Source organism: Miniopterus schreibersii (genome assembly GCF_964146895.1).
Source record: "Miniopterus schreibersii genome assembly, chromosome: 2".
NCBI lineage: Eukaryota > Metazoa > Chordata > Mammalia > Chiroptera > Miniopteridae > Miniopterus > Miniopterus schreibersii.
Window position 1 is genome coordinate 78,566,356 of NC_138102.1, and position 19,852 is coordinate 78,586,207.

Consider the following 19,852-nt stretch of genomic DNA (forward strand, 5'->3'; position numbering starts at 1 on the left):
TCACATAAATGGAATCATATAGTATTTAATTTTTTTGTCTGGCTTTTTTTACCTAGTATGTTTTTGAGGTTCATGTTTATCAGTAATTCGTTACTTTTTTTTTTTTTTAAATGTTTTTATTGGTTTCAGAGAGAAGGGAGGAGAGATTGAAACATCAATGATGAGAGAGCCATTGACCAGCTGCCTCCTGCATGCCCCCTACTGGGCATCAGGCTCACAATCTGGGCATGTGCCCTGACTGGGAATCAAACTGACCTCCTGGTTCATAGGTTGACGCTCAACCATCGAGCCACACTGGCCAGGTTTTCCTTTTTCTTAATTTCTGTTTTCTTTTGCTTAATATCCATCATGTGAATATAGCATACAATGTTTTTTCATCACCAGTTGATGACTTTTGAGCTGTTTCCAGTTTTTGGATAATATGAATAATACTATGAACATATATGTTTGTGTATAGTCTTTGTCGGGGCGTATTTTCATTTCTCCTGATACTTAGGAATGGAATTGTTTATGTTTTATATTTTTAATATGTAAACCTCTAGTACTTAACAGACAATGAGAGTAAACATGATGTTCTGTATCCTGCTCCCAAGCATGACAAGCTGATTAGCAAAGTTAAGCTTTCTCTTTGTATCTGACACCTCTCCTGTTGAAATCATTGGACTATCTTCATTTGTTGTGCAATCTACAATTATGTAGACTTCAGTTTTATTTGATTTGATGTGCCTTTACACCTTAATTTACTTATTTCACTGGAATAAAACCTTATAGGAATACTTAAAGATGAGTTCATGAGCAATAAACTGAATCCTTGCATGCTTGAAAATGTTATTTGCTCTCAAACTTGAATGATACCTTGGGCATAGAAGCCTAGCTTCACATCCATTTTCTGAGATAATTGAAGATTCCAGGTCTGGTAACTGGTCCAGCTCCTGAATGTCTTGCACTTGTACCCAGAGGTGAAAACTTGTCCTGCTAATTGCTGTTGAAGCCTGTGTGCTCTACTACAACCTTCAATGTTAAAGATTCCTTCATAAAAGTGTCTTGCTTAAGAAAGTCCTCTTTATCCTAAGGGAAAAAATGTATTTTACATTTCCTTCTAATATACTTACTTAAATTTAACTTTATTCTATCTGGAACTTATTTTTCCAAGTGGTGGAGAGACTGAAATTTCTTGATCTCAAAATGGATGGCTCACAGCCATTTTCTCTACTGTACTGAAATGTAAAATTTATCATTTACTGAACTCCCATGTAGTCTTAGTGTTACATTGATCTATATCAATGAAAGTTCCTTGACTTAGTCAACTAGGTAAAAAAGCAAGTTGCAGAACCATACATGAAATATGGTGGGTGCCATTTATATCCAACAAAGCAAAACAAAACACACACATACACATTTATGATTTGTCTATGCATATGTAAATATACTGTACTTGGGGAACCTTTTTTCTGCCAAGGCCCATTTGGATATTTATAACATCATTCCAGGGCCATACAAAATTATCAACATAAAAATTAGCTATTAAAAAAGCTCCCAGATTTATTGAATTTCGAGTCCCGCCTGCAGTTACCTTGGCAGGGCCAGACCAAATGATTTCTTGGGCCAGATGTTCCCCACCCCTGTGAAAAATTTATATGGTCACCAGTGCCTCATATTTACATATTTTAGGTCTACCTACATAGAAAAGACTAACTCAGTTCTGATTCCAAGTACCTATGAAAAGGATATTGACAGTCCAGCTTGAGTCAGGTGTTGATTTTGGCTAATCAACCATGGAGATAGGCAGATAACATGGTACAAAACAACCAGAGGGGATTCTCCACTTTACCCTTCAGAAAGATGAGGTTCAACTAAGTAACTTCTCCATGGTCACATAACTTAAGAAAAGGTAGGAGCTGAGATTTTGCATATAGGTTTGTTGAACTTCAAAGTTCATGCACTATGGAGATATTTAGCTTGGAACAAACCTAGGTCAGACATATAACTGTGATTAAGCATCTGAAAAGGAGTTAGACCTGTATCTGTGAATGTTACAACTAGGACTATTTAGAGACAGATTTTCCTTCAGTTAAGGGAGGGGGGAAAAAAACTATGAAATTTGTGCAAACACAGAACAGTTTATCTTAAGTTCTCTTTTACAGAGGTACTTTAAGCTATGCTATATGACCAAATGAACCTTGTTATAGATATTAAAAAGTCCTGACCATAGGCCAACTTGAAGTTTATTTCAAAATGGCATATTTTGTGCCACTTGTACAAAGTATAAAAAGAACTAAAGAATTAAGGTAAAAATTAAGGTACAATTTTTGAGAAGTAGATTATTTTTCAAAAGAGAATAACCATTAAGCACATATTTATTTTAATCCTCACCTTTTTTCCATTGCTTTTTTCCATTGCTTTCCATTGGACATTTTTTTCCATTGCTTTTTCAGGGAGAGTGGAAGGGGGCGAGAAATACCGATGTGACACACATATCGATTGGTTGTCTCCCGCACTCACCCTAACTGGGGCGGGGATTGAGCCTACAACAGAGATATGCCCTTGACCAGAATTGAATCCAGACCCTTCAGTCCGAGGGCTGATGTTCTAATCACTCAGCAAAATTGGCTAGGGCAAGCACATACTTATTTTAAGTGTCAAAAACCTCAAGTCCAATCCTACTATAATGGCCCAGCTGGCATTGCTCAGCAGTTGAGCATCAACCTATGATCCAGGAGCTCTTGGTTCGATTCCCAGTCAGGGCACATGCCGGGGTTGTGGGCTCAATCCCCAGTGGGGAACGTGCAGGAGGGAGCCAATCAATGACTCTCTCATCAGTGATGTTTCTATCTCTCTCCCTTCCTCTCTGAAATCAATAGAGACATAAAAAAAACACAAAAATCCTACTATAATGTATTTCCAAAGGCGAGGCTTGAATTTATTCACTATGGTTAAACTACATTTCATATTTGTTGAAATAAATGGCACTGAAACATTATGTAGCTATTTTAATTTATTGTTTACATATTAGGCAGCTTAAAGAAGAATAAAAATCCTACTCTCTAGAACATGAGAAGACAATGGAAGGTACTGTTACGCAAATGGAATATATAAACATAAATAAGCCTATGTATGTGATTTTCAAACACATTCATATTACACAGTTTTAAAATGATCTAATCTCTTACAATGCCCAATTTACTTATTTGAAAATGTAGAATTGGTAGAGGATATATACTGTTTAAGTATCAGTTAAAACACAAACAATTTTATTAGTGGTATTTATGTGGGAAGAAGAGAACTGTTTACAGTATATAACTATCATGTTTCAGGGAACTTGATTTAACACTTAAGTTTTTATATTACAAAGCAAGTTTTAGTTATTTTAGAAATACCATGGAAAGTAGAATGACATTAATTATACTAAAAGAACATAGTAAACTAGTTGACAAAATTTAGCTACCTTAGAGAAAATCTTGTATGTTGAGATAGATAATATAGGATTTAGCTCTCTGACACACAGAAGGCAACACCTGCTATTATGTGAATGTTAGTAAAAGACTTTACTGTCATGAATAGTTAGGTAACTTGGCCAACTCCTGACCTAAGAGACATATGAAGCCACAACAAACCAATACCCCAAGAATAATAAAAACCTTATTTCTTATCATAGCTTCATTTCTCTTCTGTTGTTTCAGTCTCCAAATACATCCGGCAGAGTGCTGCATTAGGGCGGCATATAAAAGCATTAGTTTCATTCCCCAACTCTGTTAACTGTTCCAATGAAGACACCGAAGGATAATGATCTTTTAACATATCAGGCAATTTAGAAGTCTTGTCTTGAAGTCTTCGAGAACGTCTAACTGGTGTTAGAAACTTTAGCTCTTTAAATGTAGAATTTATTTCGTCAAAATGCATTTTCTTTTTTACACTAAAATAAATAAAACCCCATAAAATTATTCCCAGAGTTAAGAAACATGTTAACATTTTTACTTTTTGTACTTTGATGCTATTTATCATACCATAACTTGTATGTTATAACCAGGTGGTTGTCTTACAGAGAGGTACTACAAGCTCCTTGAAATAAGTAACTTATTTTTAATTTTTATTACAACTTGTACACAGGTAGATGCTTGAATATCTGTAGAATTGGCTAATTGTTGAATTCTAAAATCTACTGTTATCAATAATACACAATCAGCAATTAAAATTATGTAAAAATTTTCTTTTTCAAAATGGCAATATTTAGGGAAAAGCAAACAAATGCATTATTTAAAAGGTGATGTCCCAATGACATTTGTTTGAAACCCTTCTGTTAACAAATAGTTCTCACTGGAAGCTATCTTAAAGATCTTAAAATACCATATTTATTATCCCCAAGCATAAAAACAAATCACAGCACATTATATTTGAAAAAAGCTTACCTTTGCAAGTATGGTGTAGTAGACACATTATATTTAATTAAGCAACCCTCCATAGTTTCTGTATTGGGGGTTTTAACATCATTGGTTGGTTCTTTTATTTTGTGAACATGCTCTTTTTCACAATCTTGAAATACCACATTTCTATGATGTTTGTTTTCCATTTCAGGTTTTCCTGACTCTAGATTAACATCAGTATCTTCAATGTTGATTTCTTGGATTTGTTCCTTGGTTGCATAAGCCTCTTCAAAGTTTTCTCCTATAAAATACATTTACAGGTTACACTTTTGGTCAACTTTAAAGAACAAAATCAGAAGACACTAAAATTAGTCACAGGGAGCCAGATTTTCAAAATAAAAGAACCAAATCATCTCCTAACCATTACTTTTCCTAAGCAAATATTGCTGACAACTATTTAACAATATTTACTAACACCTGTGTGTCAGGGATTATAGATACAAATCTAAGAATGAAATCACCCCTGTCTTTTACGAAGTTCACATTCTGCCCTGGCTGGTATGGCTCAGTTGGTTGGGCATTGTCCCGTGTACCGAAAGGTTAAGGTTTGATTCCCGGTCAGGGCACATGCCAGGGTTGCAGGCTCAGTCTCTAGTAGGGAACGTCCAGGTGGCAGCTGATGAATGTTTTGCTCTCACATCAATGTTTTTCTTTCTCTAAATATCAATTAAAAAAATCTTAAAAGAAAAAAAAAGGTTCACATTCCATGAAAGAGACATGGTTGAAAATAATTATAAAACAAGAAAAAGGCTATAAATTAGATAAGAACCCATGAAAAGGAATAACTAACTTTGCTTGTGGGACAGGGAGATGGCCAGGGAAGGCGTCATGAGTGACATTTATGCTGGGTCTTGAAAAATGAGTACTTGACAAGACCAAGGAAGACAATCTTGGTATGAAGTTTAAAAAAATAAATAAAAGATCTATTAATAGAACATTTAAGGGCCAGTGTTCTTAGAATATAAAGTAAGGAGCAAAGTCAGTGGGGAGGAGGTGAATTCAGGTAAGTAGAAAGGGTCTAGACAATAATGAACTTTATGTGCAAGATGTTCGGTAATAAAAAAATTCACCAGAGAGAGAGAGATACAATTAGATTTGGTCACAATAAAGGATGGTTTAGAATGGCAGGGAATGAAAACTAATAATGTGTGATGGTAAGAAGACAAAGCTGTTGTAATAGTCTAAGGAAGGTGACAGAGTTAGATGATGAGAAGGAAGAGCCTGAGTTAATAGCTATTTCTGAGTTAGGAGTTAATAAATAAATGAATGCATGTGTATGTCTGAATGAGTGTATGTATTAGGGGCATCCCTTCAAAAATTTCTTGCTTTGGAATCTTTAATGACAGAGGGAGAATTTTTTCTTTTTCTTTTTTTTAGGAGGAAGAGATGGTGGTATGGGGAAGCAGCGAGGAAAATGCAGTTAAAAATACAACATGTTAGATGTGAAGTACTTGTGAGACATCTGGTAAATCTGTCAAACTGAGAAGAACTTTAGATTTGATTATTAGGAAATTATTAGAGATTTTGACTAAGAGATGTTTCAGTTATACAATAAACTGAATATGGTGTGTTTTTTTTAGCAAAAGGAATACTGAAGTGGGGAGAAGGAATATGGATTCTTATATTCAACAAATATTTAATCGCCTAACATATGCTAGGCATTGCATTAGCACTGGGGATACGATAGTGAGGAAGATCAGACACTGGTCCTTGCCCATCAAGTTTATAGTTTAAAAGACAAGACAAATAAGCAATCAAATGCATTAATTACTGCAGAGAAAAACACAGGGAGCACAAAACAGGTGGGTCTAATCTAGTTGGGTGGGGAAAGAAAGGTGGCTATCAGGGAAGGCTACCTCAAAGAATGACACTGAGGTCTAAAAAATAAGGAGGAATTGCCCGGCCGGGTGTGGCTCAGTGCTTGAGCGTTGACCTAGGATCCAGGCGATCAGGGTTCGATTCCTGGTCAGGGCACATGCCCGGGTTGCGGGCTCGATCAGTGACTCTCTCATCATTGATGTTTCTATCTCTCTCTCTCCCTCTCCTTTCCTCTCTCTGAAATCAATAAAGATATATTTAAAAAAATAAATAAATAAAAATAAATAAATAAATAAAAAATAAGGAGGAATTAGGTTAAAAGTAGAACACTGGCTTGGATAGACCCAGAGACAAGTTAGGTAATACAGCCCCTTCTAGAAAATAAAAAAAAAGTAAAGAAAGAAATTCGGGGATTTGAACGAGTGGGAAGCTGGAGTCAGGCATTTAAGCAGGTAAGTGACAGGGCATTTTGATTGCAGTGTTAAGAATGGATTAGAGCAAGAGTAGAGAAGCAGGCAAGTTAGGAGACTACTGTTATAGTCCAGGTAAGAGCTGTAGGTGATCTTGACTACAGTAACAAAGAGTAAGGATGAAGAGAAACAGGTGCATTTTAAGAGATGCTTACAAAGTTAAACTGAATTTGACTGACTGAGGAACAAGGGTGGGGATGTGGGAAAGAGGGCATGAAATATAATCCAAGATTTATGGTGTGGAGAACTGGACAGTGTCAGTTACTGAGAAAGGGAACCAAAAGAAAGATAAGATTTAGAGAAAAATGATGTGTTCATGTGGAAATGTGGGACTAAGGTATGTGACACAAGTGGTGCTAGTCTCTTATTATTTGTCTTCTGTTTCCCAATGCTATTTACAAACAATCTTAATTTGTAAAACTGATTTTATATCTAGTAATTACATATCTCAGAAAGCCAAGAGTTTATTGATAGTCTTTCTTTTTCCATCTAAAGACAAATATTCTACCCGCTAAAAAAGATTCCACTATTATTATTCTATTAAGGAAAAATAAGATAGAACCTACATATCTCTAGAGCCAGTAAGAATTATGAAGAAGGCTTTTGTTTCTTTTTTAAAATATATTTTTATTGATTTGAGAGAGAGAGAAAGGGAGAGGGAGAGAAACATCAATCGGCTGCCCCCTGAACGCCCCCTACTGGGGATTGAGCCCACAACCCAGGCATGTGCTCTGACAGGATACTAAGCCAGAGACCTCTTGGTGCATGGGACCATGCTCAACCAACTGAGCCATATCCGCCAGGGCAGGGGCTTTTAAAATGAAATACTTAATTCCACTTTGCTGTCTTTAGCATGTAAAACACAGGATTAAGTTGTTCTTTTAATTAATTTTTAAAAACAAAGATAATTATAATTGAAATATAACATTCTATTAGTTTCAGGTATACAGCATGATTCAGTATTTGTATAATTGTGAAATGATCACCACAATAAGTCTAGTTACATAGTCACAAAATTATTTTTTCTTGTGATGAGAACTTTTAAGATCTGCTCTCTTAGCAACTTTATATATGCAATATAGTATTATTAACTATAGTCACCATGCTGTGCATTACATCCCCATGGCTAACTTATTTTATAACTAGAAGTTTATACCTTTGGACCCCCCTTCATCCATTTTACCAGGTTGGGTTATTCTTAAACTTTTCTCCTCCTTTTGTCTGTGGTATGGTAGACTTCCCTGGTTTTCCCTCCTGTTTCCCTGACCATTCCTTCTCCAGCTTCTTCATTAAATACACTGTATAACTAGTAAGATCAGATCATATACATCTTCTGTATGTTCCCCTGGGGGCATATTAACAGCAACCAAAAACTGAAACATTCACTGTTGAACTAAACATACTGCCAGTAAAAGATGACCCCCTTGCACATAGATATTAACCTTATAAGCCATAAGCCTATTAACCTCACTGAACAGATATTTTTGTAACATGTAACCAAAACATGGTTAGAATTTCCATATAATCTTTAATTTTATTTAAAGTTTAGCCTTTGATCTAGATCTTTATATTTTAAATTCATTTTGTGTAGTGAAAATAAGGATACTTGTAAATAATTTGGAAAGCAATTTAGCAGCATTCATTAGGAATCTTAAAAGTTCAAACTGACACTTTTTAAAATTAATAAAAAATAAAATCAATTAAAATAAAATAACCAGATACAAACACTGACGATATATAAGTGCTCAAATATTTGTGATTGGCTGACACAGAATGTTATAGTAAAAAATTGGAAATAAAACAAGTAAACAAATTAGCTTACACTTATATGTAGTGATTTCTCCTCTCATCTAAGCTAGCTAATATTAACAATGGTTAAAGTTTAATGAACTTACTATGTGCCACAGAATTTGATACTTCTATACAGGGATGGGCAAAAGTAGGTTTACAGTTTAATACAAATAAATAGTATCATAATTAATAATACAAAAACAAACTGCTTTACACACTCACAACTATAAACCTACTTTTGCCAACCTCTGTATATTATTTCATTCAATGATCCCAACAATCTTGAGAACGATATTATTCCATTTTAGAGATAAGGGGTTAAATTTCTTGCAAAATTTCATAGTAATTGGCATAACCTATATCTTAATGTAGAAAATATTTACATTTTAGATACTGACAACTAATGAATCGCTTATCTTCTCTCAATCCTAGCAAAGAGAATTCCTAGAAGAGCTTCTCTCTAGCACAGAACATATGATAGAATTTAATAGGCAACAGGTTTTTAAGAGATCATTTAGTCAAACTGCCTCAATCTTAAGACAGGAAATTAAGGTCTACAGAGGTAAGGTAACTTTCACAGACATCCAATGATAAATCTGGGTTATGAACGAGGCCTCCTAATTAAAAATTTTTTATACTGTGCAATTGAATCTCAGAGGTATGTCAATAGAAGTATGAGGAAAAATCAACCTAGATATTTAAAAAATTAAAAATGATAAAAGAAAACTAATTCAGCAAAGAAATTTAATCAAGTCACAATTCACTTGAAGGAAACAAAAGAAACTAACTTACCAAACTTAACTTTTTCTTGACTCTTCATTTTTAGTATATCTACAATTGCATGTCTCATTTCTTCAATAGGCTTGATTTTTTTAAATGAAGAAAGCAGACACATGTAAGTTTTATATTCTCAGACACTGCGTTATCTAAGTTGAAAATATTAAATCCAGTAATTAAATTTTATATTTTAAAACAAGGCAGTGGTTCTTAGACCACTTATTTTGCTACTCAAATTGAAAAAATTGGTCTTTTACAATTTATAAAATAAAAATAAACTTAAAGGATAGAATTTCATCAGTTTAAAATTCCCCCCATAATTTTTCTTAAGGCTTGGTTAATGATTACTGCTTGACTGATATGAACAAAATTAGTAAACAAGCTGCAAATTAACATTATTAATATCTATTAAAAAGCTGATTACATTTAAGTTTTAAATTTATAGTAAGTTTACTCCTTTTCTCCTACATTCAAGTACATGATTATAGTTTTGTTTCACATGGTATTAAATGCATCTTTGAACAGCTCAAGGTAAGAAATTCAACAGTTCACTAAGTGTCCATTATATGCCAGATATTATGAGCACTTCCCATGTTCCTTTGAACTACCATGCCTGCTAATGCAATATATTCAAGATATATAAAAGGGATGCTCTGGCTCATATTCTTAGGTCTAGAACTTAGTCCTGAACTACTCACCCATCCTGCTTTCAGCTTTCTTGGCTAATTTTGATCTGTTTTCCAATTCTGCTCTGGTGCCATATCTTTCTCTTTACACTATTGCTTCCTACGTGAACCCTTAGCTCTAGTTACACATCCTAGTTATAATGCCGTAAGCCACCTTAAGTAATATCCCTTCTGGTTCAATGTAGTAGTGACCTAACTCCCTTCCAGGTTGGATTCTGTAAAATACAATTATCTTTCAGCAAAGTGTTTTACACATAATAACCATTGAGAGAACATCCACTGAACACTTGATTTCTGATTCAGGTAAAAGGTCAAATAGCATTTGCTGGCTTTGCCGAGATTATTATGAGTAGACCTTTTTTAAGGAGAGGCTAAACAGAAGAATTTTTAAAAACTTTTTTAAAAATCAGTGTGGCTCAGTTGGTTGAGCGTTGTCCCATGCACCAAGAGGTCACTGATTCCCAGTCAGGGCACATGCCTGGGTTGTGGGCTCGATCCCCAGTGGGTGCCGTGCAGGAGGCAGCCTATTGATATTTCTCTCTCATCAATGTTTCTATCTTTCTCTCTCTTCCTTCCTCTCTCTCTAAAATCAATAAAAACTTATTTAAAAAACCCCAAAACATGCCCGGCCGGCCGTGGCTCAGTGGTTGAGTGTTGACCTAGGATCCAGGCGATCAGGGTTCGATTCCCAGTCAGGGCACACGCCCGGGTTGCAGGCTCGATCAATGACTCTCTCATCATTGATGTTTCTATCTCTCTCTCTCCCTTCCTCTCTCTGAAATCAATAAAGATATATTTTAAAAAAAACAAAAACAAAACCCAAAACATCTCTTTGTAAATAATCTCCAAGAATGCATTTTTGAGGAACTTGGTCAAAAGGAAATATATTTTAGGAACATTTGCCCATAAAAAAAAAAAAAAACAAAAAGCCTCAAGATACAATTTGTAAATAAATTTTAATATTAAAATTCAATTTCCCAACAAGGAAATGTGCAAAATGACAAGATGTGCTAAAATATTTCTCCCAAGAAGTTGCATTAAATGTACATTTCAGCTTACAGTATGTCCATTTTCTAAGCTCTGATTTATCCCTAGTATGTGAGCAAGTTTTAGAAGGTTGAGAAACAGCTTTTATAATATGCAATTCTTGTGACCTTTAAACATTACTTCTCTCTATATAACCACAATTTTATTGTTATGCTCTGATGTGTCCCAAATAATTCTGAATAACTTACACTGTAATTAATAAAAATCAGTAAGTTTTAATCTCACCTGAGCTCCTGCCAGAATGGCCTGCTCATAGATTGATATAATATTTTCAATAGAACTTGTGAGTGGTTCAACACGTGCAAGGCATATCCAATATTTAACAAGTTTTTTGGCGTCTGGAATATTTTTAATTAGGTCATTCAGTGTATCCAATACTTCTTCTTTTGGGCATCCCTAAAATATCAAGAAATAAAGTGAGTGATATCTTTTAGACTAGAAAGTATGAACAATTAACTAATCTCACTATAATCAAGATCAATGAGAGAAAAAGTTGACAGAAAACTGTTCATAAAACTATTCATTATACACTCTTTATTCTGAATGGCTAGTATGAAGCATATCGGTCATAAGTACAAGGCACAAGAAAATAATACACTAGTTGAAAAAAATATTAGTAAAAAAATAATACTCTACTTGGTCTTGATATTTGTTCTCTTACCTCATATACTGCAGATTCAACTTGTTAATATTTAGATATTTTTGTATCTACCAAATGTTTATGAGTGAAAATAGCTTGTAGGTTTTTTTCTTTTTTAGTGTTTTCACTGAATTTTTAGAGAGAGGGGGAGAGGGATATAGATAGAGAAACACCGATGAGAGAAAAACATCAACTGGCCACCTCCTGTGCAGCCCCTACTGGGGATCAAGCCCACAACCTGGGCATGTGCCCTGACCAGGAATCGAACAGGGGACCTCTTGATTCATGGGTCGATGCTTAACCACTAAGCCACAGTGGCTGGGCTAGCTTGCAGGTTTTAAAATTATATGTCAAGTTTTACTTTATTTTTAAAAAAAATATATCTTTATTGATTTCAGAGAGAGGAAGGGAGAAGGAGAGAGAGAGAGAAATATCAATGATGAGAGTCGTCATTAATTGGCTGCCTCCTGCGCCCCCTCTACTGGGGATTGAGCCCGCAAACCGGGAATGTGCACTGACTGGGAATCGTACTGCAATCTCCTGGATCCTAGGTCAAGACTCAACTGCTGAGCCACGCCCAGCCAGGCAGGTTTTAATATTAAGGTTAAAATGAATCTATAATGGTTTATGTAAATAAGAGTTATATATAGTTTAGTAGGGCAGAAAAATCCCATAGTATCAATAAAAAATGCCAGCTGAGCAGAAATAAGAATTAAATCAATTTCCCTGATTGTAATTATCACTGGTCCTCAGAACTACAAAATGTTTAAAGATGCTCATGAAGACTAGAGTAAGGTTTGAAGTCATACTCTCCGTATTCAGTCTTGCTCTGGAACTTAGATAGTAGTGAGTGACCAAAGCAAGATTAAAGTGTAGTCAGGAAATAAATAAAATACACTGGAGTTAATTATTATAGTCCGTCAAGTCAAATTTTGGTCCTACAAACAGTAAAACTATAGTATATTCAAGACCATAATGATGTTGGCTGAGGTTAATGGGAGTGTTTGCAAATATTTTAATCAACTTGAATTTAACCTATGATAACAACTTACTAATTTGTACTGCTAGTCTTTCATAAATTATTAACATCATAGAGGAATACAATATTTATAACTCAAGTTAAAAGAAAATCTGTCCTTTTGATATATTTCTATGAACTCAATGAAAATGCAGTCCATTAAAGGCTGAAGAGAAATAATCTCACAATTAACAGTAAATCTATATAACACCACTGACACGTTACTTGGTGAAAAAAGATTGAGAATGTAATTAATGGGATAATATTTATCAAGGTAATTTGCAAATTATAAACTACTACACAGATATAAGATAAAGATTCTACCTCATTAATCAGGTTTAGGCATTCAGAAAATGTCTTGTTTACTTTCTCAGTAAATAATCTTTGTTCATCTTCTTCTGCCATGGTAGTCCAAAATGACCCAACTGGTTTTTCATTTTGTCCTTCAGGTTCAGGCTGGGTAACTACTGAAACAGGAGGCCTTTTCAGCATTCTTCCTTTGCTAGCTCTCCACTCACTCAGACGAGCTCTATAATTAGAAGCAGTACATTACTGTGATATTGCTGATATCATTGTTAAATAGAGGAAAAGTTAAAAAAAAAAATTTCACGTCTTTAGTTCCATGCTAGTGGCAAAATTTGAAGAAAAAAATTATTAAACATATCAATGTTAATTATATGCTCACAAACACAAGAATGAATTTTTAAATGGATAGGTTAAAAATAATTCCCAGTTTTATTAAGTATTTTAACTTCGTTACATAAAATGACCTAACAAGACACATTCAAACACAATAACTCAGCTCATATAAATTTGCTTAAACTTGTCTGCACGTGACAGTAGAGAATACACACACACAAAATTCTAATACATTCAAGGAAACCATAAACCAAATTCACAAATGTTACTCTATTGAAAATTAAGCTAATGAATTACATCTACTTACTTTCTTTCTTCTGCGGTTTCTTTGGGTTGAGCCCATCTACTATCGATAGTTGCTTTTGCTATAGTATGTCTGCGCTGGTCAATGGTTTTTGACTTTTCTGTCAGTTTGGTATTAGAAGATGAAGCAGGCCTGGCTATCATTTCAGATGTGATGCTTCTTGATATTGTCTTATTTCTTTTTACTTCCTGAGAAGAAATGGTTTTGACACTAGATAAAACTGTATTTAATTGTGGTAATTCTTTCTCATGAGACACTTTCTGAATTGTAACATTGGCAGAGGTTCTACTGATGCCTTGTTTCAGGGAGTCCTGGGTATTATGAGTATTATTGTGGTGACTTCTAATAGCAGGACGTAAAAGTTGTTTACTCTGAGATGCAGTCCTTACAAATTTAGCGGTAGTTATCATACTTGAGGCTCTGTGACTTTTCACTGTTACACAGCTGGTATTTATAGGCTGAGGTTTTATGGCTTTAGAGATAGTAGTTGAAAGTTTCTTTGTTGCTGCAGAACTCTCATCTTTGACTTGTACAGGTTTTCTAAATGAATTAACCTTAGATTGAACAATTTGGCCACGATAAGATCCAAGCACAGGTTTCTTGAGCATGTTAACATCTTGCTTTGGTTTTTCTGTAGTCACTTGTTTCTTTTTATTATTATTTTTAATGTGAAATGCTTGGCTTAACGTCATACGTTGACCTTGGAGATCATCTTTAATTGGTAATAACTTCAGAGTTTGATTATTCTTCTCCAAATTATGTGCATCAGTTGCTATAGTTGAACTGGTTAACTCATTAGAAGGTTTTAATGGAATACAATTTTTTTCCATTGTTATATTATTTTTGCTCCTTGTAGGTCCATGGACATTTTCTTTATCAGCCTGAAAGAGTTATTTGAGACAAATCAGTATTTCAGAATTCATTTCATTCAGAAAGAGTTTAGGAAAGGGAAAGGGGGAAAAGGGACAGTTTTGAGGCCTATGTCCATATCTTACCATTTCTGTATTAAACTTCAGAACTTTCGTTTCTTCTTGGACGTGACCCTCAGATGTCATCACTTCGTCTTTACTACTTAAAAAAAAAAATTTTTTTTAAAACTCCATACCAAAGAGGTCTCTTTTTTGGGGGAGAGGATGGAAGAATATTAACAATTACCTAACTTCATAATTTTAAATTGAGGTAAGAATTGAGAGATTTATTTGTCCTAAGCAAAACTTTTATTATAGGGTGAGTAAATGGTGTAAGCAAGATGGCCGAGGAGTCTAAAGATATTTTCTTAAAAGTTTTAACACCCTCTCCCCATAGAATATATAAACACTTGATAATCTATTCTAAACCATTCTGACCTAGTCATTAAAACAAGTCTTCAAAAACTTTTATTAAGCAACACTTTCTTTGGTTAGTTTTCATTTTAAGTCCTCGGTAACAGACTTAAATTGAAAAAAATTTTAAATAGTCTTCTCAAAAGAATCCAACATTTTCCATAGACACACTTATAGCTTAATTTATTAAGAATATGGACTTTTGTTTCTAGATGGCTTTGCATTTATAATACATATCCAAAGAATCGCTCAAGAATTTGACTTATACTCCTTTTTACATATATAGACTGGTAGGCCATGAGAATCTTTTAGCAAGTGAAGAAAGAAAAAAACAGGGTCAATTAGATGCCATTGATTCTAAGACAGAGCCCAAGTTCAGAGGTGTCAAAATGTGAAAAAAATGTACAGTTTTTTGTAAACAAAATTTGCAATCTATATAGTTGATAATTTTGGTTGTGATGCCTTTCACATCTATTTGCTTAGTCTGCTTGAAGAAGAGGCAGAACTTTGACATATCTTGTACTACACATTTTCAGTGATGGCAGAGAAGGGTCAAAATGTGTTACTGAACAGGGTATCTTGGTCATTAGCTTCTGAGTATAGGTGCTTCCTATTCCTTTCAGGCATTGCCAGTCACCTAGAGCACAGCAACATCTCCCATATTTAAGCTCCTATATTCACTTCCTGATGGCAATTACTCCTCTTGTTATTCCCTGGCCTGCTGTTTGGTGTGGGTGGGAGACGATGCTCAGGATCAACCTGATAGGTTGCTCCCAATGTGTACCTTCACTAATAAGGCCATTTATTGATCTCAGCTTCTATTACTTCTGGGCTTACAATATACTATGATGTTATCTCACTGAGAAAATTAGAAGCAATCTTAACAAGAATTAGTCTATTTTTCCTCCACTGAAGACTACAAGCCTGTCTCTGCACCCATATACTCTGTCTTCCCTCCGGTCTGATGCACGAACTGACATGACAATGTAGGCTCCATTTGTGCTCTCCCTCTTGCCTACTCAGAGACTTTGTTCCTGTGATTATTTGCTTATCCTTCTGCATCATTAATTTGTCCCTCTACCAGGTTATTCCTATCAGCATATAATCACTATGTATTATATCCCACTGGGGATTGAGTCCAAAACCTGGGCACGTGCCCTGACTGGGAATCGAACTGAGAGCTCCTGGATCATAGGTTGATGCTCAACCGCTGAACCACGCCAGTTGGGCTCATTTTAAAGTCTTAAACCTCAGTCTCTTTCAGCTACTGCCTCATTTCTCTTTTCTTTATAGCAAAACTTCTCAGAAGGAAATATCTATATGCACTGTCTCCATGTTATCACATTCCATTCTCTCCTCAGCTTTGTCTATCAGGAATTTGTCCCCACCACTACTAAAACTCCTAATGTCATCCACTTCCATGTTTCTGAACCTTTCAAAAGCACTTGATACACACAGTACTTCTTTCTTTAAAACACTTTCTTCACTTTGCTACTAATGGATCACCAATTCTTCTACTCTCTCTCCTACCTTAGTTCACTTCTTTTAAGTTTCTCTTCTTCCTGGGGCTCAAGGCCACATTCAAATTTTAAACTTTTCTTCTGCCTTTTTATTTTAGTTTTATACTTTGCAGGGACTCCTCTTTTTCTGTCAGTGCTGACAGAATTCTAGTGCTTAGTCTTGAAATTGTTGGCCTTTCTAATTGCTAACAAAAAATTTTCAGAATGAACAAAAACAGACTCAGATACAGAGAACAAACTGGTGGTTGCCAGAGGGGAGGGAGACAGATGAAATTGGTGAAAGGGATTTAGGAGGCACAAACTTCCAGTCATAAAATAATAAGTCACAGGGATGTAATGTACAGTACAGGAAATACAGTTAATAATATTGTGATAACTTTGTATGGTCACAGATGGTAGCACTTATTGTGGTGATATAATGTATAAAAATATCAAATCATTATGTTGTACACCTGAAACTGTTGTTGTATATCAACTATAACTCCATTTTTTTGAAAAGGGGAAAAATAAATAAAATAATTAAACCTTAAGAAAAAAAATCTCAGGATGATAAGGAGAATCTATCTTATTCATCTGTCCAGTGTGGAGACTTAAATGAAAATATATAATACTATTCTATCTTATTATGGAAAAATTGCCCTCAAAAGGGTTATTTTGAACAAAGGAGTCTTAAAATACCCACACTAAAGATTGTAAAAAACTGTTTAATTTTGAAAAACTACAACTCTGATTGGTTATCTATTTAATAATTTGTTGCTCAAGTAACTGGCATCTGTTTTCCAAAACGAGTAAATATAGTACTTGTGAGGTTTCTTGGTAAAGCCAGAACAGTTTTAGAATCTTTTTCTCATTGTGTATAAGAACATTATAAACCCCATGACCCAGTTGGATTCCCTACTTAAGTGAGAGTCACTGTCTTATTTGAATTAATATCTTCCTTGCCCATCCTCCAGTAATCTCATGCCACCCCTAGGTTTTAAATAAATATCATCTACACATAGACAATTCCAAAGTTTATATGTCCAGTCCCAATCTCATCCCTGGACTTCAGACACATAACTATTTGGCATCTCCACTTCGATGCCTTATTGGTACCTCAAACTTAACATGGCCAAAACAGAACCCCTAACTCCCCCACTCTTACTTGTCTTCCCCATTTCAACATATGGTATCACTATCAACTCAATATTCAAATCAAAAGCCTAAGATCATTTTTTTTGGCTTGTTTTAAACAAGGAACTGTAGGATTTATGAAAATATTAATTCTAAAGTAAAGCAACTTATAAATGTGAAGTTAAAATTAGAACTAGTTTAAAGAATATCCATATACATTTTACCCAGACTTGCCTACTGTTAACATTTTATCCCACTTGCACTATCATTTACACTCTTTCTGAACATGTATAATGTGTAGAGGATATAATTTTTTACCATTTTAATGTAAGTAAAGACTCAGAAAGGCCAGCTAACTCCCCTGAGGTTTATAGTTGTAGTGGCAGACTTACAAATTCCAGCCCAGGCCCTTATCACTGGAAAGCCTATGCTCCTAGATTGCACAGAAAGAGCCTGGAAGGATGTTAACTACTAGTTATCTGGAGAGAGGGAGGGGACCTTTTGACTCTCTGCTTATATACTTGTATGGGTTTTTGCTTTAGTCACAACCATGTACTAATTTTAACAAAACAATACAAACATATTCCTATGGCACACAGAGACTAAAACAAATGATTTCCAAACATTTAGGAGGGCCACCTCCCAAAGAACACATACACTCCCCACCCCACATATACACCCCACACATACACTCTGACAAAACCTTGCTAAATTATACATCTGGAGAACATAATTTTCAACATATGATCGAAAGGCAAGCTTTAGGAAACTAAATGGTAGAGATGAAGACACAAGACATCAAGCTCTAATTTACTAGAATTGAGTTGGTGACAACTGCTTTGTTCGGTTCCCCCATGTGTAGGCCAAAGAAATAACAATATTACCTCTGAAGACCTAGTTAACCCTAGATTTCCATAATGTTGAGGGCGTTAAATAGATAACATCATATGAGACAACTCCAACTCTCGAGAAACTCGCTCCCAGTTCAGGAGGTGGGACCGCCCAGCGCACACGCATTCGGTTCTTCGCGCGGACGCAGCCGGGCACCCGCGAGCTCCGGGTCCGAGTCCCCAACTCCGGTTCCGTTCGCAGCCTCGCAAGAACCCCCTCGATGAACGGAGTGCCTGACGGTAGGTCAGTCTCTGCCGCCAGTGGGCCACAGCCGGACAGTAAAGACTGAACGCGAAGTGCTCAACCTGCACGCTACAGCCACGGAGCGGGCACCACGCCGTCAAGCATCATGTTGCGAGAGGCGAAGTGACCCGTTAAGGTCCCACACGATTCGTCAGGGTTGAAGCTGGTCCGTGGACCCAAGGTCCGGACCGTTGAGCCGGAGCCGTTCACCCCCACCCCGGCTGCCAGCCCCCTCGCCGGCTCACGCGGATTTCGCCACCGCGGCCCTCACCTCTGAACACGAACTGGGCCCTCCTGCTCGCGGGAAGCTGCAGGTCGCGAAGAACTGGGGAGACAGCGCGAAGTCGGGGGACGCGCCTCCTACTTGACCGCCTCGCAACCCCTCAAACCCAGGCAAGCGCGCACTGTGCACCGCAGCAGACTCAGCTCTCAGAAGCCGCCCTCGCCGCCGCCGCCGCCGCCGCCCATTGGTGCGGGCGTGAATTGAATGGGCCAATGGGCGCAGGGGGCGGAGCTTGGGCTACGGTTGCTGGGGCGATCTTGTGCCCGCCGGTTGGCGTTACGGCCGCCGGGGGTGAGTGCTAGACTTTCAAACCTAAACCGCGCTCTTCGTCTGGGCTTGTAACTGGGTGGGAGTCGGCCTGCCAAGTCCCTGCTGTGCAGCAGGTAGGACTAATCCTTAGACGCCCGCTGTCCTTTAAGGAAGGCAGACGGGAAAAGAGTTGTTTGGCTGCGTTTCTAATTAAACATGGGCGTGCTCACTGAGGAGGCGGGAGAGGGCGGAAGGCCGCGACCGCGGACCGCGAGCCTGTGCGTTTCCCTTTCGCAAGTATCACTTCGCGGCCGCAGCCCAGCCCTGCAGTGGGCCGTCATCTTCTCCAGTTTCATAGATGAGGGGACAGGTTCAGAAGTTATTTGTCCACAAAGCTTGCAAAGGAGAACTGAAATTAGGATGTAAATTCTTTCGTACTACGCAAAAGAATTTTTTACCATCAGATGCAAAAAAGAGAGGAAGAGAAAGGGATTAAATGAGGATGAACCCTTCCCTTATAATCCTCCTGTAAGGTTAAAATAGCATTTGTTGTAGACATTTTGGGTGTGCGTTTAAATGCGCTGCTGTAATTTTTTAGTTCCCATCTAAAAATAACACCT

The 19,852-nt window shown here is 36.4% G+C and overlaps 1 protein-coding gene across 3 annotated transcripts; it reads right to left on the reverse strand.

Annotated features, from left to right (window-relative positions):
- Positions 1-2,981: 2,981 nt before the first annotated feature.
- CKAP2 (cytoskeleton associated protein 2) lies at positions 2,982-19,129 on the reverse strand. 3 transcript variants are annotated; one of them, XM_081129592.1, is made up of 8 exons: positions 18,972-19,129; positions 14,607-14,679; positions 13,615-14,492; positions 12,993-13,197; positions 11,236-11,406; positions 9,293-9,362; positions 4,407-4,662; positions 2,982-3,913 (listed from the first exon to the last, which is right to left on the reverse strand). In XM_081129592.1, the coding sequence occupies exons 2-8, from the start codon at positions 14,664-14,666 to the stop codon at positions 3,658-3,660; spliced, it is 1,896 nt and encodes a 631-aa protein (XP_080985718.1). In that variant the 5' UTR covers positions 14,667-14,679; positions 18,972-19,129; the 3' UTR covers positions 2,982-3,657. The 3 variants fall into 3 exon arrangements, with proteins under 3 accessions (XP_080985718.1, XP_080985720.1, XP_080985719.1); XM_081129594.1 differs by having other exon boundaries at positions 14,607-14,682; positions 18,972-19,052; XM_081129593.1 differs by lacking the exon at positions 18,972-19,129 and adding an exon at positions 18,451-18,470 and having other exon boundaries at positions 14,607-14,682.
- Between the last annotated feature and the right edge of the window lie 723 nt (positions 19,130-19,852).